Genomic DNA, 26002 nt, shown 5'->3' with positions numbered 1-26002 from the left:
GGTTCTGCAAAACCCACTTGAAGGCTAAAAGTTCAACTAGAACACATAGAGAAATATAAGGTTGAAAGGGAACACTGAACTTTGGACTATTACTATTTCATCAATAGCGAGATGGAAGAGGAAAGTACTTTGGAATATTTAGGTCTGATCTCAAGGTCAACTGTTTCCTCTACAATTCAAGACCTGTTTTTTGGGTAGAACTAGAACCCTGAACTAATCCAGAGCTTCTCAGGCTGTGGAAATACAGGTTCACAAACTGAAACCCACATGAGACTGATGAAGAATGTTAACAGCCAGTCTGCTCATTTACAATGAACTTACATAATGTGGGCCAGACATTAATGTGAAATTAAAGGTTGAGTGCTTGGACACAAGGATAGTCATTAATGACTCAGTGTTGGCTTGAAAGGAGTTTGCCATTGGGTTGCCCCTAAGGGATTTATGCTAGGCCTTGTGTTAATATTTTTATTGATAACTTGTATAAAGGCATAGATGATGTGCTTATCATATTTGTGGATGATGTAAGGCTAGTAGGGTTAGCTTAAATTTTGTATGACTGATTCAGGTTCCAGAAAGATCTGGGCAGGTTAGAATATTGGACTGAATTGAATAAAATGATATTCAATGAAGAGAAATGAAACTTTATGGTTTTATACTTGGGTACAAGAAAGCAATTTCACAAGTATAAAATGGGGGAGGTTTCACTAAATAGCCAGTCATTTATCTGAAAACTCTGAGGGTTTTAATGAATTGTAAGCTTGGTGTGAGTCAACAGTATAATATGGCTGACAAAAATCTAAGGAGAACTTAGGTTGTATGAAAATAGGTACAGTATCTAGGACTTGGGAGATGAGTATCCCACTCTACTCTACCCTAGTCAGATTCGATCTAGAGTATTGAGTTCAATTCTGGAACTGACATTTTAGGAAAGACAGTGGTAATCTAGAGAAAATCCAGAGGAGGGGGAGCAGGTTGGTGAAGGGGAATTTCTCATAGCAGTGAAATCACAGGGTGAGACCCTTTACTGGGTGGGTAAATGAGGTCCAATTGTACCTGACAGTCATGACCAATTACATCCATAATAGCAGAGAGTGTGCTTGGTGGGCTCTAGTCCAAGTTAGCCTAAGTCAATGTGTTTCTCTCCACTGCTATATAGATCACATTTAGGGAGAATGAGCACACTAGTCAATCTTTATCTTCATTTTTGGGGGTCACTCCTGTATTTCCTAACTCCTCTCTAAGTGGTTACCCTGGAGATCCCTAAATAACTTTCTATACCTAGTTAGGCATAGACCACCAATGTATTTCAGATGCTTGCTGACTGAAACAGGGCAATGTCCAACTGAAACTGGACATGTAAGACCCAAGGAGTTATCCTGGGCATCTCATCATCATGACTGTCACATATATCAATAAACAGTGATTCACAATTCACTCAAACAGTCACTACTCTGAATTTAGCTTGGAGTCCTTACTCTGCCTATTGCTGCCTGTGTGACCTTAGACAAGTCACATAACCCCTCAGATTCTCAGTTTTCTCATCTTTAAAATGGAGATAATTACTACATTAACTCTCCTTTGATCCTCACAATCACTCTGGGAGGTAATGTTTATAAAGTTGCTGGCAAATATTAATGTGCCATAGATGTGACCATTCTTCTTCTTTTTAAAAACTATTATTAAATGCAGATGGTGGGTCAGATATGGACCTTCCCTAAAGGTATAAGGAGTTCTTAACCTGGTGTTCCCAGACTCCATCAATGGCAGCATCAACTTGGATGGGAAATTGCAGATTTATGTTCACTCTCCTCTAACTGAAATTGAGCATTTACTGAAATCATTTAAAAATTATTTTGAGAAGGGTTCTATAAGCTTCATCAGACTACTCAAAGAGACCCCCAAAAGGTTAAAAACTCATGGTCCAATGAGAGAACCAAGAGGGCCATACCTGTAGTCATTACAAACATATACATATTGGTACCTACATGAAAAACCAAGCTGTTTCTAGTTGGGGTTTTCTAATTGCTAAGAGGTCACTCACCTGGCTCATATGCTGAGAAACATTAAGAACCATTTTCAACCCACTGGGATGTGGACAAGTTTGAAAAAAAAATCAATTGGGATGCAGAAGAGGAGTTACTTTTCCTTGGGATAAGCATAGCAAACAAAAAGATGTGAAGCCTACTACAAGATATTTGTGAGCCATCCAGGCATTGACGAATGAGAAAGATTGAGAAAGCCAGCAGAAGCAGATCTCATTTGGAAAGAATGGCCTTCATCCTTTATCTGGACTGTGCACGGTTGGCTGCCTAACAAATGTTTCTTGGAAGAATGAATGAAAGTCAAAGATAAAAGCCCTACAAGGTTAGAATGGCCCAAGGCCAACTGGCTGCCTCTCTGCATTTGGGCCAGTTTTCAGGTATAACCCCTAACATTTATAAAGGATGAAACAGACATCAATGCAGGCATATGTGCTCGATGCGGGTAGGGGGAGGTACAAATTTATGAATTTGGCATGGCTCGTGAGGTTTTTCTGGGAGGCTGTGAAAGATATGATACAAAGGATTTTTGATGGGAGAAGCAAGGTTGCATCTTTATGGGTGGCCTGAGTCCCTAAACACAGTAAAGATGGACAGATGTGGGCTAAACAATAATAAAATTAGATGGATTTGCAATTGACTGAAAGGCAGGATTGGAAGAGTAGTTATTAATGGTTCAATTTCAACTTGGAAGGAGGATTTTATTGGAGTTTTCCTGTGATACATGGTTGGCCTTGTGCTATTTAGCATTTTTATTAATGACTTGGATAAAGGCATAGATGGCGTGCTTATTGAATTGGCCGATGACATGGAGATAGGAGGGTTAGCTAACATGCTGTATGACAGAGTGGAGAATGAAAAAAACTAGACAAGTAATGACATTGGCCGAGTCTAATAAAATGAAATTTAATGGGGACTTATAAATGTCAAGTCTTACACTCTGGGGTCAAAAAAATCACCAAGTACAAGATGAGGGGGAGTTGTGGCTAGCCAGCAACTTGTCTGAAAAAATGATCAGGGGGTTTTCAGTCACCGGAAGCTCAGTATAGGGCATCTATGAAAGCTAAAGTCAATGTAGGTTTCATCAAGAGAGGCAGACTGTGTAGGACTGTGTGGATGATTGACAGTACCATCATATCTGGGATGTCCTATTCAGTCCCACTTTAGGATGGACATTAACTAGAACACATCCAGGAAATGATGTCCTACGAGAATCAAACAAAGGAGCTGAGTTATTTAGCCTGGAGAAGAAGAGACTCAGGGCAGAATGTGAGATATCTCTCCATGTTTTAGAAGGGCTGTCTTGGCTCAAGGGGGAAGAACTATTTCTGCTCAATATAAGGAATATCTTCTTAACTATCAGAGCTGTCTAAAGGTGGTAAAGGTGGAATGAGCTTTTTTTCTTTTATAGTCATTTGGGGTTAATTTGAGTCAACTTGCCCAGGGTCACACAGCTAGTAAGTGTCTGAGGTCGGATTTGAATGAAGGTCCCTCAGACTCCAGGCCCAGTGATCTATCTGGGGTCACTTAGTTGCCCTGGAATGGGCTGTCTTGGGAGAAAGTGAACTCCCCTCCACTGGAAGGCTTCAGACTGGATGACCACTTGTCAAGGCCTTTGTACTGGGGATTGTTTAGGTATGAGTTGGAGTAGATGGCTTCTGAGGCCCCTTCTGTCTCTCAGGTTATAGAATAGGTTTTTAAAAATAAGAGTTGTCTCTTCCTTTTAGAGCCACACCTAGCCAGAAATGTATCGGGACTAGTCAGCTCCTGATTTTCCCGGCTTCCACCAGCCAACTAACACCCTCTCCTTATTCCTCAGTTGGCAATACAAATAACAGTTGGTGTGGGCCTGCAGCTCTGCCTCACCTCCTCAAGGAGCTGAGGCTGTTTCCACAGTAATTAGATTGGAAAAATGAAACCAGTTATGATTATGGTCAGTAGCCAGCAGTCATGAAGGATGCAACCACAGAATGTTTAAGATGGATAGGATCTTAGATGGAAAGGATGGAAAGAGTCATTTAGACTACCAACCTCCCCCACCCCCACCCTATTTTACAGAATGGGGAAGAGAACCCCTGAGGTCACATAGCCAGCAAATGGCAGGGCAAGACTGGAATCCAGGTCCCCTGACTCCCAGAGCTAATGGCTTTTTTTCTTCCTTCCTTCCTTCCTTCCTTCCTTCCTTCCTTCCTTCCTTCTTTCCTTCCTTCCTATACTTTAAGAAATAGTTTTAAATGAGTAGTGAAGGGTATATATTTGTCTATATTGTGCAGGACAGGGCAGTTTGGAGGAGTCTTCCATGGGGTCTGTCAGAGGGCTAAGAGGCATGTGGCCTGTTTGGAGATGTAGTTGTCCATGACTTTTTTTTTGGGGGAGGGTTTATTTAGGGTAGGAGGTGGCTCACATCACATCGCCTTGGGAAAACTGGCTTGAAATGGATGCCAGCTAGAAACAACAACGGAGAGAAGGAATCATCACACTCTTCCTCTACCTCCGTGCCCTGGAGATAGCAGAGGGGACCAAGAGACTCTATAACCCCTCAAACTAGGACTCTACTTCTGTGGAATTCCTGACTGGCCACATGGGCAGGGTTCCTGGCAGTTTCTCTCTCACAAATAGTAGTAACTTCTCCTTTAGTGGTGGGTAGTTAACCTTACTGATCATTTCTGGACTGCCGGATGGAGTAAATGAACATCTACCCTTTGAAGTGAGATGCCAAAGGGCTGGGGCCAGTCATCGGAGCTTTCTGTGTCACTGAGTGCACTAGAAGTCATTTGGAGACATTTTTTTGGGAGAACAGCTCTGCTGTGGCATGGCCCACCATTTCCAACATTACAGAAAACCAAAGCTGGCCTGGTCCTTCAGGGGGCTGCTCATGGAGCCCTCTCATTTTACAGGAAGAAACCAGAGCCTCCAATGAGACTTTCTAGTTATTTTGTACCTATAGCTATTTTGTATTTATTTGTCTCTGCATGTAGTCTCCCTCATTAGAATGTAAGTTCCTTGAGGGCAGGGATAGTTTCATTGTGGTTTTAGTAACCCCAGTTCCAAGAACATCAGAAATGCTTAGTACAATGCTTGTTGAATGAGTAAACGAGTGGAACTCCAAAGCCTCACAGGAGTTAGTGTCAGAGCAGGCCCAGAGCTGAGGCTTTCCTGACTTTGGAATCAGAGTTTTATTTGCCCTAGAATCAGAGAGACTCACTTGTCTTCCTAGCCATCAATTCATTCCTCAGAACCAGAGAGTTCTTGCTTCTAGTCCTACATAGCCATTGTCTCTGAAGGCCAGGGCTGAGCTAGTGTCCTGGAGGTGAAAGGTGAAGGGCAGCTGGTCTCTTCTAGTCTCTAGCTAATCCTGTCTCTGGCTACCTCCTCCTGTGAGGGGCAGATCTGCCAGTCTGTCACTGCTCCTGTCATCTGCAGGGAGGGAGCTGCAGCTCTGGACTTCAGAGAAAGTCTGAGAAGCACACAGCGCAGAGGACTATTATTGTCAATCCCAACTCCACAGACTCATGCAAAATGAGCTTTGGTATCTTAAAACCATATAAAAGTGGGCAGCTAAGCCATTGGCTCTGGTATCTTTTCTTACTTGAACACCCTATGTATTTGCCAAAAATCTGGGCCCCTTCGTGTTTGCAGATCAATATGTCCAGTTGTCCAGAATTGCCTTATTATCTACCAAAATATGCTATTAAAGCACCCAGCTTTATCTTCTGAAAGCTCATCTAATTTGAGCAACCTGGGGCCACAGACATGTGGCCAGGAAAGCTGCCTACCCACTCACTTGCGGAGTCACTGTGCCCAACACACACCAAAGGAGGTGAGGACAGAACAGGCCAGGATAGGGGAGGAGAGGCCTCCACTTGTCACTAGAATGCTGCCACCCCCTGCCCCCTGCCCACTCCTTAGCCAAGGCTTAGCCTAGTTCTTCCAGTTGCTAATGCCTTCCCTGCAAAATGAGTTAGGATTTACCTGGCATATGCTTTGTAATTACCTAGGTATGTAGAGTGAAAGCTTCTTGAGGTCAGGGATTGATTTGTTTTTGTCTCTGTAGCCCCTGCACCCAACACAGGGCCTAGAGCATTGTTCAATTGGTCATTCAACAGGCATTTGTTAAGCATGTTCTCTCTAAAGCAGAGATTCTTAACCTGGGATCTGTCAACCTGTTTTTTTAAAAAAATATTTTTATAACTGTATTTCACTATAATTGGTTTTCTTCCTAATACAATGTGTTTCATTTTATTCACTTAAAAAACTCATTATTCTAAGAAGGGGTCCACAGGCATCATCTAATTTCCACAGGGGTCTATGTCATAAAAAGGTTAAAACTCCTTGCTGTAGAGGTTTCACATGCCTCCAATGACTCCCCAACATTCCTACCATTCTTCCTTTCTCCTTGGATCCATAGTCAGTGTCCTATGGTAAATTGTATGCTGGGCTTTGAATCAGGAGACCTGGGTTCAAATCCTATCTCAGATACTTATTGACTGTGTAATCATAGGGTTAGTCCCATCACCTCTTTGACTCATTTTCCTTAGCTGTAAGATGGGGACAGTCATGCTTCCCTGTGTTTTACAGAGCTATTATGAGGGAAGCATTCTGCAAACCTTACAGTGCTACAGATATCTGAGTTAATATTGTTATTACTTTCTTCTTGCTCTCCAAGTCTAGAGAAAAGGTGAGCCAGAGGATGCAGTCACTTTTCCGCTGCTACCAATTTGTTGTCTTAGCTATGTGACCAAAGGACTTTGCTTTCCTGTGAGACAGACTACAACATCAGAACAGCCATTGCCCCTCCTACCTCTTGGAGGGGAAGGCCAATGGACATGAGCTTCATTGCCATGCAGGAACACAGGCTTTCTCTACTGGGGACAGACACCAAAGAGCTGGGCTTCCATTGGAACGAGCAGGACAGAGGCTAGGCAAAAGGAAGAAAGAGCTGAAATGGACCACCAAAGAATGTGTCTATGAAGCATTACAGCATGTCAGGGCTGAGCAGGACCTCTGAGACTTTCTCATTCAACCTGTACTTGAACAGGAATGCCTTCTGTAACATCTTCAACGAGCCTTCACTGGAAGACTTTAGCAGAGGGAAAAAGTGCTACCTCCCAAGGTAGCCCATTCCATTTTGGGAAAGTTTGAATGACCAGACACTATTTGCTTCTCTGTAACTTCCACTGGTCTCCACTCTTTTCCTTAGAACATTCATTCAAACAACAAAACTCTTCTGAGCACTTATCCTTGAAGTAGACTGGGCCACAGGGCCCAAGAGGATGAAGAAGGCAGAGTCTCTGTCCTTTGTCTTGGAAATCCTTGTCTCTTTGGAAGACATAACCATAACCCAAGACAGAACGTGAGTGGGCAATAAGAGAGGGCTAACATGGTGTTCGTCGCAGATTTCTGTGGAGTTGGCCAACTAGATTCCTAGTTCCTTCCATTCGATTTCTTCTGTGACTCAGAATGGCTGCCACCAACATCAGTAAGACCTTACTCAACACCAACTGCCCTCGATTCTGCACGGGGACATGGAATGGCCCATTTGCTAGCACAAGTGTAAAGGGAGAACTGAGAGTGTGCAAGAAAGATTCTGGAAAAGGACAAAGAGCCAACTGTGTCTTCAATATTTCATCAGAATTTCCTTTTTTGGAGATGGACGTTCCTCTTGGCTTCACTTCAAGAACTATCATGAACTCTAAGATGACACGGTCACTTCCTTTCAAAGTTCCCGTATCACCAACCACTCCACACTTCTTGGTCAGAACTAGGTACAGACTACCATTGACTTTGTTGCTTACTCCTCTTCCTGAGATAAAATTATCAGGGAGGCACTGGAGGCCATAAGTATTGTTCCTGACTCCTTTCCCTGCACCTCCTTCAAGATTGGGCTCCTTTTTGATGACACCCTGGTTATCTTTCTAAGCATCTGGTTTTGTAGTTTTATCTGAGCGTATTTTCCCTTCCTCCTTCAATTTCAGCTCAATGCCCTCTTGATCAGGTCAGTGATTCTTCTGCCAAATACATTCATCCCAGTTCCCGTAAGTTGTGCCCTGTCCCTTGCCCATTATTCTGATATCTTGAGTCATGGTCCAGAAAAATCAAATTCCATTCTTAGAAAGCATCTACTTGGTTAGTTGTTTACTTTCCATATCCTCCCTTCTCTTTCAAAGTAATACATACCTTTCAAGTGGAGAAAAGTGATGAAAACACCTCATATATGTATGCGTGTGTGTGTATGTCCCACCTCCAAGCCCTTCAGTTTCCTATTGTGAACTTCCCTAGAGATCCAGCCCAGGTTTTTTCTGGTGGCATCGTTCTTCCCCATGTGAATCAGCAGAAGTGGGCTGGAGACTTGGCAGCTTCTCTGTCTCATCTTGGCTCTGAACCCCAGGAAGGCAGCATACCTCCCACATGGCCACGTGAGGTCCACATATGGCCTCCTTTCTGCCCTCAGCAGGGAGGATCTAGCCATCATTCCCCTTTTCTTCTTCCTGAGACTGGTACCAGCATTCCTTGCACCTATGAATCCTCCTTATTGTCTGTGAAGCACAGGGTGCTTCTTCTTCCTCAGAAAATTCATCTGCCCTCTGGCAGAAGAGCCGCTATCTGTTATCTAGTTCCAGTGGGGTAGTCCCTTCTTCTCTTTCTTCTCTTGGTCATATTCTTCCACTTAGCAGCCACTTGCCATCTCTTTAAAGATAACTCCTAAACCTATGTCCAGTCCCAAGCTGTCACTCAAGCTTGATGTCCACATTATCAATAACCTACTGGACAGCCCCTAGGATTATAACAGGTCTAGAGCTGGAAGAAAACATCTCATTCTCTAAATGGGGAAAGGGAGGCCCAGGGAGGTTAGGTGACTTCCCCAGGGTTCCAAAGACAGCAAGTAATGTCTCCAAATTTCTGACTCCAAATTCAATGCTGTACCACTCACTATTCCTCATGTGGATGGCTGACCTATTATAATAGTCTAATTGGTTTTCCTGCCTCAGGTCTCCCCTTCTTCAATTTATCCTCTACACAGTTGCCAAACTGCTATTTCTGAAGCATGGGTCTGATCATGTCCCTTGTCTGCTCAAGAATCTTCGAAGGCTCCCTATTCTTTTGTGGATAAAAGACAAGCTTTTCTGTTTGGCATTTAAAGCCCTTCCAACCTGTCTTTCCAGACTGATCTCATGTTCCTTGTATGTTGTGGCTTTCTTTCTGTTCCCTGCACACAAAATTCTTTTTCCTCCCTCCCCTCTCCATCTTTTGCACAGGCAGACCCCATGCTTGGAATGCCCCCTTTGTTCCCCTCTATTTTGTGGAATTCATAACTTTACTCAAATCACAGCCCAGGTGCCCCTTCCTATGGAAGGCCTTTCCTAATCTCCTCATAAAGATTGCTTGGTATTTCTTCTCTATGTATTTTGTGTATATTTCCTCACCAATATCAGCTCATTCTGACACTATTCTTGCAGGATGATGCCATGCTCTTGGAGCCATCCTCTGTCATCTATCCTTGCTGCCATCTTCTACATGTGGTTTGAAAAACAGAAGTTGTTTGGTGAGTCCCCTGTGCATCCACACCAGTCTTTTCATATGATTCCTGTTCCTCCTTCCTTTTCAGGTCTGTGTCCCTTTATGTCTTCATAATTCTAAACTTAAGGGTTTCCCATATTTCTTCTGCTTATCTCTCCTGAAAATTTTTAGTTCATAGGATGCTCCTTATCCTTCCTCTGAACACCTTGGAATTTCCTCTCCTAAAATCTAGGGTGCATGTCAGACTATACCTAGCTTTCCTTTCCTTCTCTGTTCAACCCCAGCAACCAGTTCTACCCTGCTAAGGATAATTTCATCCTTCAAGGATGGAGGAACCAACAAAGGCAAACATTTGGGATCAAATTCTCTCTAAGGTAAGCCAAGAAGTTAGTAGTTTCTCTGCATTTCACAGATAATTGAAATGCTTCCATCACTACTATACCAGACTTGTGATCTGTTTCCTTAACTCATCTATTTCTTCTCTCTGTCCAGGCGGTCTACGGTCTACTTTGACGACAAACTGCTTCTGCTTCTCCATCTACTAATCTTCTCCACCTTTAAAGCCATTATTTACACTACTGCCAGGCTAATCTTTCTAAAAGGTTTCCCTGCACACAAGTACTTGTAAATATCTCCCCAATCACCTCCAGTAGTAGGTCTACAACTTACATTGACATTTAAAGTCCTCTACAATCTGATCCTGACATGCCTTATCTTTCACTGTTCATTCCCATCAACAATGAACTCCTTCTGGACTGATCTCCTCACTGTTGTTCCAGTCACCCCAAAACATCATGCAACACTCATTTCTATCTCCATGCCTTAGTTTCTACTATAAATCTGACTGCTTGAAATACTGGCTCTTCTTCCTTTTTCCCTACTCCACTCTTCCCATCCTTCAAGATCCAACTCAGGTACATCTGCTCTAGAATACTTTCTCTGACAAGGCCAGCCCAAAATGGCCTGTAGTTCCTGGAATTCTCTGCACAAATCTGTGCAATTTGCATCTTGTTACATCTACTGTCTTTTCCCTCTAGTTGTACCTACGGTGCAATTTAGCACCAAGAATCTACCAGGGTATAAAACACAGATCTGCTTCCATTATCGCCTACTTGGTCTGCAAAACGTTTTGCAGACATTCTCTAATTTGATCTTACAACGACTCCATGAGGGAGATATTGTAGGTTGTAATTATTCCCATTTTAGAGACCATGAAGCTGAGGCTCAATACAGTGAAGTGTCCAAAGCGGGCTTTGAACTTAGGTTTCTCTCGACTCCAAATTATGTTCCGTATCCATTATACTAACTCCTTCGTTTTATAGGTGAGGAAACTGAGGTTCCTGAGAGAACTGGGAGGGAAGCAAAGGAGTGATAATATTTTATTAAGGCTCTCTCCCCCCACCAGGTGGCTATGGACAACTCTAACTATCCCCACAATTCGTAGACCACACCAGCCTGATTCAGTTGTGATCTGACAGGAGACAGTAAGATTTTGCTGGGCACCCAGAGATGCTAAGCTATTTCCATGGAAATCCAACTATGCTTAGGCCCTTCTCATTTCTTTATTCTCTGGCCTCTTCCTATTTACACCCACCCCACCCACCCCCTTGAGAAACAGTACCTTACTCTCCCCTGTGTCCATGAACTTGGATTAATGGCAAGACTCAAACTAGCAGTGGCAATAATTACCATTGTTAGTATAATTTTCAATCACTAGTAGCATGCACTAATACTTCTACCTTGACAAACCTTTCTTCAAGGAGCACATGGAGGACCGGTGTTTGCTTTCCATTCTCCTGGCATAGAGTTTCAGGCAAGGTCCAAAGGAAGCACCTACCTTTGTTTTTCCATCTTGTCTAGTTCTCTTTAATTGGTGCTCACAAAGATAGCACCAAGCAAACCTTTTCAATATTTCCCACCCCATTTAACACAATTAGATACAGTCTCCCCTACTCATCCCCAACCTCCAACCCTAGCCTGTTCCTCCTGTTGAGTGTCTCCTAGTGGAGACAGCCCTCTCTCTCCCTCCACCCCATCTGGCCATAGTGTGGCCATCAACCCATGGGCCAGACTGGTGAGTTTCTTGGGTGCCTGGCCAATTCATGTTGGTCCAGGAATATCCAACCCCAAAAGGTAGCTGTGTAAAGAAATGGCTTCTCCCTGGTGGGGTTTGATGGGATCGCAGATGTAGAGCTAAAGGAGATATTAGAGGCCATTGAGTGTAATCCCTTATTTTTTACACATGGGAAGCCCAGGGTCTCACATCTAGTAAGTGTTGGAGGTTTTCCTGACTCCAAGCCCAGTGTTCTATCACTGTATCCTACTGCCTATCACCATGTTTTCCTCCTCTTCTCTTGGTTCTGTCCCTTACCCCAAAGACTCAACTGTGTCTGCCTTTGACATAGCTTAAGGAGAAGAGGAGGATTTTAAAGATCTTAAGTCCAGCGTGGCCTTGGAGGTGACTCACTCTAGCCTCTTTTCTCCTCTTCCGTTCTCTCTTTGGGAGAGGCCAGGGGCAGATTCAGAGGTGTTAGGTTGGGGGTAGGGAATCAGAGTCAGAGAGGTTTCTCCTTGATCAAGTGAACTTTCACCCTGCTTTCCGTTGGTGTTTCTTCCCCCTGGTCATTTCTTAGTAAAGCTGTGCCTTGTTTCAACCCTGTTATTCCTCAGGTGGGAGGATTTTTGGTTCTCTGCCATGACCAGGATACCTGGGGGCCTCTAGGGATCCCAGAGATCAGGAAGCAGCCAATAACCACAAAGATAAAGGTGATGCCACCATGGCTGATTCAGAGAAAAGGAAATCCCTTACAGATAGCGTCTGGGGCTCAACAGTGAGTGCTGCCCCCCTTTCCCACCAGAGAGATTTCTTTACACAGCTCCCTTTCCTCCACAGTGTTCCTGAACAGGAAGGTGAGTCTCCATTCTTTTGATAGGGGTGAGATCTCCCAATGCATGGTGGGAGTTAGGAATCAGGCTTGCCCACTCTTTCTCAGCCACCACCCCAATGCCCACACTCTCAAGATGGTCCCTAGCCTGTGGAAGCCCCATCTCAGAAAAGCACCCAGCCAGTCAGTGGCTTTGCATGGCTAGATTTTGCTGGTCGGGAGCAGAAAGAAGTTCTACTCTCCTGGTGAATTGGTTTTCAAGCATAATCAGATCCCTATACCCCCAGACAAATGGACATTATGTAGGCCTTGGCCAAAGTGTCTTTTGTCATGGACTCACCATGTTGACTTCTGAAATCTGGTCAATGCTGGAGATGTGGATGCTCATTCCAACGGTGACAGGGTTTCCTGCGACACAGACAGATGGGTTAGAACAGCAAACACAGGTGACGGGTGAGTCCCTGATATAGAGAGGAGGGTTTCCTGGCTAATGTGGTGAGGTGGAAGAGGCATACACTGGGGCCAGAGGAAGACCCTGTTCTAGTCTCAGATGTGCTTGTAAATAAGTCACATAATCTATTTAGATTCTTCTCTAGAAGATAGGGACTGTGATCTTTGCCTTGTGTATGTCAGGGTGGGAAGGTGTATGGGTTCAAGCTCCAGCTGTGTTACTCACTCCTCAGATGTTTCCCCATCCCTGAATGCAACATTCTACTTCCCACTTCCATACCCTTGCCTGCAATATTCTCCCATGTCTTGGAATCTGGAGCTATCTTCAAGGTTCAGCTCAAATACTACCATGTACACAAGGCCTTTTGTCATCTCCCTAACTCTTAGTGCCTCCCTGTGTTTACTTCTCTGCATACATGTTATAGGGGGAAAGAGAAATCAGAGGACCTGGGTTCAAATCATGACTCTGTCCTACTACCTGTGTGATCTTGGGCATAAATAACCCTGAAGGTCTCTGACTTCACTTTTCTTCCCTTTCCATCTACAAAAATGAGAGGATTTGGACTAGATGGCTTTCCAAGTCTCCTTCTAACTCTAAATCTATGATCACATAATGCCACATTGTCCCTCCTTCCTGCAGAATGGCCATGGTTGATTTTCATTTTGGTCTTTGTATCTGTAGCAGCTAGCACACAGTAGGTGTTTCATAAATATTTAAGGAACTGTGGTCAAATCATTGATACTCTCAGGGTCTCTATTTCTTATCTCCAAAATGAAAGGATTGGTATTAAAGTCCTCCCAGCTCTGACATTTTATGAATTTGCTTTCCAACAGGATATTGTGATCAAGTGGGATAATATATGAAAATACCCTGACAATTGGGAAATTCAAAAGCCTGAGAGAGTTGGAAGGAAGGGCTAGATGCCAGACTTGAATGAAAAGATCAGAGAAAAAGGTCTGGTGGCAATGGCCCCATTTGGAATGTCATTCTCATCCCATCAGTGGCTACTATTTCCTGCTAGGGAGTCTTTCATCCACATCCCATCCCAGCCATGGGAACAGGCTTCTGTTCTCACCAATGTGTTGAATCCTAGAATTCCATAATGTGATTCTAAAAGGGGCTTGGGAAACCATTTTTCTAATCCTCTCAATTTACAGGCCCAAATAGGGGAAAGGACTTTGCAGTGGTCACACAGATAGCAAATTAGAGCCAGGATTTGCATCTAGGTTTCTTTTCTATAAAGTCTCTTGTTAATGGCCTTTCAAAAAAAACTTTCACTGCTAAAATGGTTAAAGGTAAGATATAGTTCCCTCTCTCATAGTATGGGGTCACTGGAGGGATGGATATTGCCTATGGACTTAGGGCCTCAAGAACACCAAAATGTATCCTCATAGCTCCCTTTTCTATTCTCAGATGCACCCACACCCATCCTTTCCCTGCTGGACCTTCGTATGTGGACATTTCCCTTGTGTCCCCTAACCCTGAATGGGAGATTGCTCTGCCAATGGGGTCATGGGTTCATTACTTCCCTTTTCTTAGTAGTTGACCATGCTCTATGCCCAGTCTACCTCCCCCTAACCCTGTCTAGCTCTCTCACAAAGGGGAGCACTAACTGTCATGGGATGCAGTAAAAAGAATGTGGGGCTTAGTGCCAACTTTGTTGTATTTCTGGAGAACCAACAGTATGCTGCAGTCTGTCCCTGGGAACCCAACCTATGTCTTGGTAGCTCCTTAAAGCAGCAAACAGAGCAAAAATAATTGGAAAGTAATTAATATTATCAATAAATAAGGGAAGCACTTTAGCTCCTGTCTCCTTAGCTGTGCACAACTTAGAACTGGGAAACTAGTCTTCTGGAGGCCACCTGGGGAAGTTTGACTGGGGATGATTTTCAGGACCCTGGAGAGAACCTATCTCCTGTCAGTGGCCTTTGTGGTGGAAAGTGGAGAAAACAGATAAAGATCCAAAGACTCCCCCTCCCCTTCTTTCCTCCCCACTCCCCCAAACCATCCTCCTCCTTAAACCATTACCCTGCCCCACCCAGCAGAGCTAGCCAGTGCTCCAACTCACTCAGAACCCCCAGGAGGACTGAGCAAAATGATCCAAGCAGAGGGGGGAAAAAAGCAAGCCAGAACCTGAAAATGAAATGGTGCCTTAATTATGCATTAATGTGAGCAGGGAAATGGTGTCATTAGTGCTTCTTGGGGACTGGGTGTGCTGTGTTGTCACTGAGACAGACCTTTTGCCAGCCTGCCAGCCAGCCAATATTCCCCTTCAGGACTACAGGACTGACACTTAATATAGCTTCACTGGGAGTGATGGGAATGAGAATCCCTCTGTAAAGCTTCTTAGAGAAAGTGGCCTGGCTTAGAGAACTTTGGGATGTTTTTTTCTTCAGGGAGGAGGGCTCATGTTGAACACTGTACTCCCTCAGCCAGTTTGAAGGGTACTAAGATTTCGATCTCCCAGGGCTTGAGGTGGGTAGGGAATATTGCTCTGCCACATCCCCTACCCCCATGGAGTTCTGATGCATTTGGACAAAGATATTAAGAAATAGCTCCTCCGGTGCTAATCCACATGTATTGTGAACTGTGGGGCTGCCTACCTTGCTTGTCCCTGGTTCTGCTACTGCTTCCAAAATTATACAGATTCAAATTGCACATGAATAAATATAGACTGAATTGGGTCCAGGCAGGAAGTTGGAGTGCCTATTTAGAGTGTCTCTATCATAGGAGAAGGACATGGAGGCTGATCAGAAAGCTGGCACAGTTTTCCAGAGTCACCTGATAAATAACAATATTACGAGCTTACATTTATCTAGAACTGTGATATTTACAAAGCACCTGCCTTACACCAAATCTTTGGAGGAGACAGTGGAAAACTCACCACTTCCATTTTGTAGATGAGGAAATCTAGACTCCAATTTGAATGTGATCTCCAAAGCTTCCTAACTGTGTGACCTTGGGAAAGTCACTTAACTTCAAAATCTCTGCTTCTCCGTTTGTAAAAGGGAGACAACAACCCCTAGAATAGACACCTCAGATTGCTGTTGTGAGGATGTATGCTCTGGTAGGCTAGAGGAACCTCAGACCTCACAGCTGTGGTTATCTGTATGTACTTAGCCCTCCCCACCTCCTGCCAAGCTGGGCCTCTCCTCTGTCCTTGCAAGTTGAGTTCTCCTCCCCCACTGCCTTGCATGACTGAGTCCGAGTCCCATGTGCACTCATGGTCTCTCATTGTTCTTGTGCCTTTTCCTGTGCCTTTCAAACCTGATGGAATTTCTTCCCCATCCCACATATCCTGTCACACTAGGTAAGATGAAAGAGAAAAATGGAAATGCAAGTGTCTGATGTTGATCTAGAGACACTTGCGGTATTGATCTCAGAGCTTGTAGGAAGGGAGTGACTCATTTCCAAGGAGCATCTCTTGGGGATGGGTTGAGTTTTGGTTGGGGGCGAGGGAAGAATCATAATGGAAGCAACTTGGGAAGGAACAGTAGGGGAGTGGAAAGTGCCACGGGATGGGAGGCAGTCCTATCCCTGTTAATAACTTGCTGTGTGGTCTGGGGCCAGTGTCCAAACTCTCTGGGCTCCACTTTCCCTATATGTGCTGGGTGGTGTGGGTGAAGTAAATGATGTCTGAAGGCCCTTCTAGCTCTGATGTTCTAGAATCTTCCGAAGGTGAAAGCAGACTGGACTTGGCAGTCAAAGGGCTCTGATTCTCATCTTAGCTCTGCATCTAACTAGCTTGTGAGGCCTAGGCCAAGTCACAGCATTCTTTGTTTCCTCATCAGTAAAACAGAAATAACGATAATACTTGTCCCAGATCTGGGTTTAATTCCTGGCTTTGCCATATACTACTGTGTATCCCTGAGCAATCAATCAAGAATTTATTAAGCACCTACTGTATGTACTATACTAGGCACTGGGAATACAAGTACAGAGAATGAAACTATTCCAGTTTGCAAGGACCTCACATTCTAATGCTAGACACAAAAAAGGCACAGATAAGTATATATGCAGAGCAATAAAGAGAATAGATACAAATATTTACAAAGTAGTCATTACTCCAGGCCTCCATTTCTTCTGCTGTAAAGTGAAGGAATTAGTGAGTCAATCAACAAACATTTATTAAGTCCTTACTATGTGCTAAGGTGAAACTGTCCCTACCCTCAAGGAGCTTAAATTCTAAAGAGGGAGACAACAGGTAGATAGCTAGGTACATACGAGATCCATACAGCTTGGATGGAGGATTGGATTAGAATGAACTCAAGAGGCTCCTTCCAACTCTAAAATCATATTCCGTGGTTGTTGTGAAAAACGTGCTTTATGAGCTGGGAAGCACTAGAGAGCAATGTAAAGTTCCTGTCTCTACCAGAACCCATAGCTTTCCCATTCCTTCAGGGACTTGGCTGCTTCCTCCTTCTATAACTTGGTTGGTGATTATAATCCATATGCTGGTCCAAAGCAAGGATCACTGGGTACCAGGAGATTCTGCTCCAAAGGGCGATGGTGGGTGGAAGCTGGCTGCAGTGTATCATCAAGGATGACTAGTGGTGGCCAACTGATAGAAACTCCACCTGGTGAGACCATTTTTGATTAGAAGAGGGGGATGTCTTGGTCACAGTTGGAAGGCTAACTTTGTGACAACAGCCCTTAGGGATGTATTGCTTCCTGAGCCTTTGGGTGGGGGGATCCTCTTAAGAAAACTTACTGGAAGGCATGGACACTAAGGTCCCTAGGATGGGAGTGTGTGTGTGTGTGTGTGTGTGTATACACTCCCCCAGTGATAATGCAGATCCAGCTACACTGCTATGCAAGTAGGGAGAAGAATATATTTGCATGTCAATTTAAATGGTGTTCACCTGTGAATTCCTCTTTGGAGGGTGAGAGAAGAGGGACAGCATCAGCAAAATCCCTTTGGTTTTTAGGGGGATGAGTCAAAGCCCTTAGGGTTTGACTTTCAGGTTTCCTAGCCTCCTAAAGCACTTAGCAACTCTGCTATAAGCCCTAACAATTCCATTCGCTAATAGAAGATGCCTACTTCCCTCCCACAGCTAGGTGTGAGGATCAAATGAAATAATGACTGACCATGGCTCTTTGGGAGCCGAAAGCCATTGTCCTCATGGAAGGAGGAGCTTATTTTTGGCACTGTCAGGAGAATTGGGAAAGGGTGGCTGGGGAAAATGCCGTAGGTGCCCTGGATCTATGGGAGGAAACAAGTATTCCCTTGGCACCGTAAGGAGTGACAATGAATACCTTGGTGTTCCTTGGGCCAGTCTAGGTGGCAACCAGCCTACTTGCCCAGGCTGTTAGAGACAAAAGGGCATCTGGCACCCTCCCTGGAAGAGGGGAAGCTGCTGGTAATAATGGGGAAGACTGGATGGGTATTAATGAAGCCACAGCCATTGGTCTGGCACAGCAGGGCTCCCCTATGGAAACTAGGGAGTGGGCAATGGAGAGCCATCAAAGCACAAGCCCCCAAAGGTGACATATCAGAAATCTTGTTGGTGATCAGAAAAACAGAGAGGCCCCATGGTTAGCTGGATTCACTTTGGGCCTTCACAGGGGTCTCTGGGTACTAGGTAGTTGGTGCTCTGGCTGCTTCTGTTGGCCTGTGTTCATTTTCTAAGGCCATGGTGAACACCTCAAACATGTCTGGGAATGGCTGATCTGCTCTAGGGCCTCCTTCCCTTCTCCACACTCATTCTCCCTCTTCTAGTTACTTACACTTATACTTAAGTGCTGCCATGTCTGTCTTGTTAACCCTGAGCATCTTATAAAAGGGAACTATCCCAGCATGATTGATAAACTGTGAGAAACAGATGTGGACAACATGGCAAGCCAGAGAATTGAGGGGAAGATGGCAATGAGCCGGGTGCCAATGGGCCAAGCCCTTTCTTACCATTACTGCCATCTTTTTGGATGACCTTTAGTAGGCCACTTTAGCTTCTTGGTACCCAGTGCCACAATTGGTCACCACACTGATCAGAGTTCTGAAGTCTTTTCAGTATTTTCCTTTATGTTTTGGGGATCATCATGTTATTCTGCTTATTTTATTCTGTATCAGTTCATACAAGTCTTCCTAAGTGTTTCCAAATTCTTCACAGTATCTTTCTCTATGACATACTCCTGTATCCTCAATTATATGAGAAATTTAGGCAAAAGCAGGCTTGGGTGCCTGAATTATTTGGATGATTGTGTCTGGGTAGATCTTGCCTCAACAAGCCCATTTCTGAAATGATGTAGCAAAGCCTGTCTTTTTCTAAAGCATTTTGAGAGCCAGTGATGAGAGGCATTCTGTCAAGCAGGGCCTCATTATTTCATTACCAAATAATACAAGTATTTTCAGTCCAGGAAATCTGTGGCCTCTTCAAACTCATCAGCCATACAATGGAGAGATAGGTTTCATTCTCCCCCTCCCCAATTCAGAAAGAATAAATCACGCTTCCCTACTCAATCATTTCCCTAATAAACAAAAATGCCCAAGTGCTAATTTCTAAATGTTGTCTTGATACAAATCCAGCAAAAACCGAGCCTAGAAACAATGGCGCATTTGGAGACTTATGAAAGGGTCTATTTTCCTCCAAATATGTAAATACAGTCTGCCAATAATGCTCTTGTCTCAATGGGTTCCCATCCTGGATCTGTCCTGCTGTGTGCATGCCTGCCTGCATGTGTATCTAACACACCCATGCTTCCTTCAATCTGTATTCATGTCCTCCTGCTATGGAGATGCTCTGACAGTCACTCCCGCTCCCTGCCTGGACCCAATTCAGTCTAGATTTATTCATGTATAGTTTCAATTTCTCCTCTTTTGGCAGCAGTACCAGAACTAGGGGCAGGCAAGGTAGCAGCCACCTCAGGCACGCAATACACCATGGGGGCTCAACAAAACCTGTTTCTTAATGTAATTTTGTATAGATTTGTATATAAATTTGTATAGATGCATATATTTGACAATGCCTCAAATTATTGCCCTCTCTAGCCAAAAGGGACTGATTTGATGATGGATGGAATATGTGTCAGTGATGGACACACAGGGGTACAGTTTTTAAAACCTGCCTGAGGCCCAGCTCTGTTTACAAGGATTTGCTATGCTTTCCCCCCTCTGTTTCCTCCATTTGGTAATGATTTTCTCAGTGGGCTTCAAAAGGAGGGACCCTTTGCCATTACATCTGAGGTGTGATGGAACGTTTGACTTTCTGAAGTTTTATGGCCATTTTATCACCACTGCACGTCGTGAGAAGAACTCTGTTCATTCTGGGCTAGCTCTAGAGAAATGTGCCCATCTTCACCACACTGTGTCCTCAGGAAGGGGACTACAACATGGCAGTCAACCTATGATCAATACAGTCTTTTCTTGGCACAATGGTCCCTTTTCTACTCCCCAGTATGAGAGCAAGAGAATCATCCAGAGTAGTCAATAGCATAGATTTAGAGCTAGAGCAGACTTTAGTGGCCACTGAGTCCACCACCTTCATTTTTACATATGGGGGAATTGAGGCTGAGAGCTGAAGTGACTTACCCAGAGTCACACAGCTAGTAAGTATCTGAGGCAGGATTGGAACCCAGGTCTTCCTGACTCCAGGTGCCGATAGAGCCCAGAAGGAATATATTTTTATGACGATAGCATACATTTCTATAGGTCACCCAGGATGAAAGGAGTGTGTTATTATCATCTCCATTTTATGGTTGAGGAAACAGACTTAGAAAGGTGAAATGATTTTTGGCTCCCAAATTTTGTGACTCTATGCTTCTTTCCTGTTCTAAGATTCTATGAGCTGGGGGTGCCTGAGGAGGGGCACCGGTGGGAGATATGGGCAAAGCTGACATTGATGCCACATCCCTAATTGCAGCCTAGTGATTTTGGTAAACACCAGTATTTGACACACCAAGATCCACCCCTCTGCCTCTATGCACATAGACATCTGGCCTCATCTGGCCACCACTACAGATAATGGTGACAGCTGCCCAAAAGAGAGGAGAGCACCACATCATTCCCAATTCACTGAATCACCCCACAGGCCCTTGCTGCATCTCTAGGGAGGTTATCAAGAAGACTCAAGGTTCTGGGAAATGCCAGACCTTGACTCCTCTCCACTCTTCTGACCATTTTCAGTTCCATGGGAATGGTCTATGGACCCTAGGTTCCAGCAGCAAAAACTCACTCAGGTGTGTGACTCTGGGAGGGCCTCTTCATCAGCTAAATAGTGATTCTATCCCCTTTGGTAACTGAGTCTTAATTCTCATCACACAACTACTATGGAGATGGATGGAATGTCACAAATTCAGGGGGCTTCCCTTCCACTTCCAGGGATTTGTGTGAGGAACCAGACAGCATGGAGGACACGTGTTGTTTCAACACATGTTCCTTAGCCAGCAAAGCAAAATTGAAAAGAAGTGCTCGGGAAGGAGACGAAAAGTAAATGGGTTTGTAGAACATTTTAGTTGCAAGTGATTGTGAAGGTATCTCTTGAAAGTGCCAATGGTACCAATGGACACCGTAAAATGGATCTTTTCTGCTTCTCTTCCAGATGTCCTCTGTGCCTTCAGCTGAGAAAGACAGACTCCAGATTTGGCTTGAGATTCACAGGCAGGGAGCTGTAGGCAGAACAGGACAGACAATTCTATGCCAGGAAAGGTGGAAGGACTGGGCACATTGGCACAGGAATCAGCTGAGCACTTCAGCACTTGAGAGGGTCTAGGATCATCCAGGTTTAAGGTTAGGCAGGCTGGTATCGTCATGGGTAGCAAGTAAATTAGACTGACTCATGGTAATGGAGATGGCTAAGTGAGTTCAGGGTCAGGGAGATGGAAATCCACAGCATCACCTGTAGACTGGTGGTGAGGGACTTTGTCTTGGTCAGCTTGGCACTACATGGCCAGTCCCAAATGCCAGGTCGACCCAGATAAAAGATCTTCTAGCCAGGAGCTCTCAGTGTCCATTGGGGAAAGACCTTTCCTGGCCACATTTGGAGTTCTGTTGAGATGTCCATGATCACATAATGCCACATGTGCACAAATTGGGGCGGCTCTCTGGCACAGTGAATAGAGTACCAGTCCTAGAGTCAGGAGGACCTGAGTTCAAATCCAGCCTCAGATGCTTGACACACTTACTAGCCGTGTGACTTTGGGCAAGTCACTTAACCCCAATTGGCCTCCAAAAAGCAAAAAAAAGTGCACAAATGAATGAAAAGGCATTTATTAAGTATATGTGCCAAGCTCTGCACATGCAAATACAAAAGCAAAGAGTTTCTGCCCTCAAAGGGCTTACATTCTAACAGGAGAAACAACACATATAGGGGAGTGGGGGCCAGGGAGGGATACTTTGGACTGGAAAGTTTCAAGGACAATGAGAGGGACAGTAGGGTAGTATCTCATCCAGCAACAATGGCAGAGTTGACATAATCCTGGTTCATGGTTCATGTTTTCAGAGCTGGAGGTAGCTGAAGAGGAGGGAGGGACATGAAACATGGCTGACACTTTCCTGACAATCACCACTAAAGTGAGCACAGTCCCAGGGTGGAAGTTCTTCCAGAGCATGGACTATTATTGCTACAGATCAAAGTTCCTGGAGGTGGCCTCATGATAACTCTTTAGAAGCATAATGAATGGTTAGAAGAGTGCCATCAATGTTTCCCACTGACCCCTTAATGTAATTTTCACCTGGGGCTCCTTGGGATTGAGCCTTTCCAATCAGCAGTTCAGAAAGCCTTGTTTTGACTTGTCCCATGAATCACTGGAGGTGATACTGTGACCCTTGATACAGAAGACAGCAATTGAGCCACAGGAGCAAGAAGACAGAAGCTGCTGTCAACAGCCTTAAGGAGGGCACTGACTTCTCTTCCACTCTGAGCCTGACTGTAAGCAACCAGTGAAAGCTATCTCTGAGTTAGTGTCCCAAATGAGCTCTCACTCTGTGACTGTGGACCTGCCTGTCTTGACAGGAAGGAGAGTCAGCTAAGACTCCTATGTAGCAGAAGAGTGCTGGTATGGCTGCCTGTGTGGCTATTCCTGTTTATATGCCCTTAGGGAAGCCGTGTCAGGCTGTGCTGCAAGCTGCTTGAGGTCTTAGGCACAGAGAACATCCAAAGGCTGGAGGGTGAGAACTCTGGTTCAAAAGATGAATGATGGCTGCACTCAATATCCTTTGAGTTTCTTCCGTTGTCTTGGCTGGGCCTTGGTAGAGGTCACAGGACCCTAGCAGTCAGTGATCATGGGACTATGACAGATACATGGATGGCAGCAAGCTGCCATTATGATCAAGGCAGCTTTCTAACCATACCACGGATCTGGTCACCTCCAGCCTGAATTCATGACCTCTGGAGAAAAAATTTCAACCAGCTCCAAGTATAGCTCCAAGTGAGAAATCAGCCATTTTCTAACAGTGAGTTCTCACATATGGCCATAGCCAATGGAAAGAAGCATGGGCCAAAGTAAAGGAAGCAGTCTTGGCTGCAAGGAGAAACAGCCATGACAACTGCATTCAGAGACCCTCAGGCTCCCTCTCCATGAAAAGCCCACCAGGAAGCATCAGGACAGCCTTGGACATTGCAAACAGTAAGTAACCTCTTTCCCCACAGAGCTCTAACCTTGAAACTAGGCTAATGGGGTCATGGGCTTGGCTGTGCTCCTGGTTCCCTCTGCTGCCTCCCCACAGCAGGGGGTCCAGGGATGGGGGCTTGTTCCCCTTGTTTTTGGGAAGAGTGTACATTGTGGGGCATGAGTGCTGCTTTCTAATTTCTATGGCAAGTGGAACTGCCAGGTTTCAATCTTTGTTAAAAAGGTGACTGGTTTGTCTTCTAGTATCAATAAATTCTGTGAATTCTAGAAAATATCATACTATTTTTAAGTAAGTTCCAAGCCAAGAAGGAAGTTATAGCCCCCCACCCCACTGCAATGTTAATGATTGCCTTTTGTCTTTTTTAGCCAAAGAGCTCAGAGTGTTACATGGGTTAGACCTTCTATAAAGTCCTACAGCATTGGTGTCAGGACACAATGAAGGTCCAGAAAGGTTACTCGTAGTATTTTTGTGGTTTCAATGACACTTTCCCTACCTCATGTGCAGTTTTTTTCACTGCATCCCTGAGAAGATCAAAGTAAACACAACTCTACCCATTTTACAGATTGAAAAAGGGAAGCAAGACACAGAACAGCAAGTGCCTTGTCCAAGGTACCACTTTGAGTGAGTGACAGTAGTTAGAGCTAGGATCAGAATTCTGATCTCTCATATCCCAAGATTACTGTTCATTTTATTTTCTTAAAAAACTTTTTATTGATACCATTTGTTTTTACAGTCTAGTAATTTATAGATATATTCCTGTTTCTATTGTCCAGTGAGTCGTCCCTTGTAATAAAGAAAAAGTTAAACAAAACCACCACAGTGACTGTGTATGCATACAATACTCTACACTGATAGCTCCTTTACTCCCTTCTCCCCCCACCCCCAAACTCCCAGGAAACCAGAAACTAGCACCTCTTCGATGAAAGAAGGGTGGGCTGTTCTCCTAGGATCTGGTTACTCATAAGCCTGGCTGCCATGCCTACCACACTTTATGGTTTGCAAATTCAATTTTGCCGCATTCTGTCATTTGAGCCTCACAACAACACTGTGAAGTAGGTAGGCAATACTGTCACTCCTATTTTACAGATCAGAAGACTGAGAGGTGAACTGACTTGTCTAGGGTCACACAGCATAGTAAGTGTTTGGGGCAGGATTTAAATCCAAGACTTTTTGACTCCAAGTCTAGAATTCTTTCTTTCTTTCTTTCTTTTTTGCTTTTTGGAGGGCATTTGGGGTTAAATGACTTGCCCAAAGTCACATGGCTAGTAATTGTGTCAAGTGTCTAAGGCCGAATTTGAACTCAGGTCCTCCTGACTCCAGAGCTGGTGCTCTATTCACTGTGCCACCTAGCCGCCCCCAAGTCTAGAATTCTATCCTTTATTCTCAACTTGGGATTTGTGAACTTATTTTTTCAATATTTTGATATTTATATTTCATAATTAGTTTCCTTTTCCTAATTTTCTAATTAGTTTCCTATGTAAATCTATATATTTTTATGCATTTAAAGTCATTGTTTTGATAAGGGATTCATAGACTTCACTGAACTGACTACCCACGGGGTCCATAACTTAAGAATGGCTAAGACTCCTTGCTCTATGCCATGCTGCTTCTGGAAAGGTAATGAGCTCCCCATTACTGGTGGTATTAAATCATATAGCATTGCAAAAGGCAGCATTGGGGGAAAAGGTATTCTACTGAATAGTATAAGTAAAGGTAGGGGGAGTGGGCATTGGTGGGGAGCATCTGGGAATGGTGAGCACTACAGGTCTTTTTGGAAGGCCCAGCACAATTTGAACTCATGTAAATCCCTCAAGGCCTTAAGTTTCTTATTACAGATAAAAAAGTCAATCCTTTTATTTCTGCCTCTATCTCTCCAGAGCCTAGCACATGACCTGGTATGCAGTAAGTGCCAAACAATTCTTATTGAACTGAATTGATCTGAAAAGCCTGTCTCCATGAAAACGGACCTTCCACCTAATTTGAGCCAAAAGCCCCAGTCTGAGAAGCTCTCCAGCTCTTCTGGAGAATCCAGGGCACAAAAGGCAGCTGTAGAGTGGCTGTGCCCTTTTTGGTACAGACTTGTAGTCTTGGTACAAGTATAGACTTGATACAGATGTATAATCTGTACATGGAGGGAATGAGGGGCCCTCTGGTTGGAAGAAAAAGGATGGGAGGTTGCCCCTGGCATTTGGCTGCTCTACTGGCACTAAGGCTCCTTCTTGGGAGCAGATGAATCTTAAACCCTATTTTTCCATCTAAAGGAAAACTGAGCAATGAGCTTGGACTCTGGGAGCCCAACTGGAAGGTTTTAGGGGAGACGGTATGAGGTAGTAGCCTATATAGCTTGCCAATGAAGGGCTGGGGTAGTCCTTATATCCTGAAACCTAGCCAGTCTCCTACACCAGGCCCTCTGGGTGAGGGGATCTCTTCTCTGGGGAACAACTAAACTAACCCTGTGTTGTAGGTGATCCCTCAAAGAGGGCAAACATGGGCAAACAGCCTTGCTTTCATGGGTGGGGGGCGTAGAGCTTGGGGCCTTGCTTTC

General features: G+C 44.4%; 1 protein-coding gene across 1 annotated transcript in view; it reads right to left on the bottom strand.

Moving 5' to 3' along the window:
- The window catches only part of GABRQ (gamma-aminobutyric acid type A receptor subunit theta), a 76632-nt gene that overhangs the window by 29591 nt on the left and 21039 nt on the right, over positions 1 to 26002 (bottom strand). Inside the window, exons 3-4 of the mRNA XM_069063059.1 lie at positions 12783 to 12850; positions 6841 to 6957 (exon numbers count right to left, since the gene is read on the bottom strand). Coding sequence (XP_068919160.1) covers positions 6841 to 6957; positions 12783 to 12850 — 185 coding nt within the window. The remainder of the gene's footprint in view (positions 1 to 6840; positions 6958 to 12782; positions 12851 to 26002) is intronic.

The sequence above is a fragment of the Petaurus breviceps genome, unplaced genomic scaffold, assembly GCF_028583685.1.
Source record: "Petaurus breviceps papuanus isolate PSGF00001 unplaced genomic scaffold, PetGlider_PUasm1.0 90535, whole genome shotgun sequence".
NCBI lineage: Eukaryota > Metazoa > Chordata > Mammalia > Diprotodontia > Petauridae > Petaurus > Petaurus breviceps.
The sequence above is the reverse complement of the archived record's forward strand: the minus strand, read 5'-3'. Positions and strand labels throughout refer to the sequence as shown.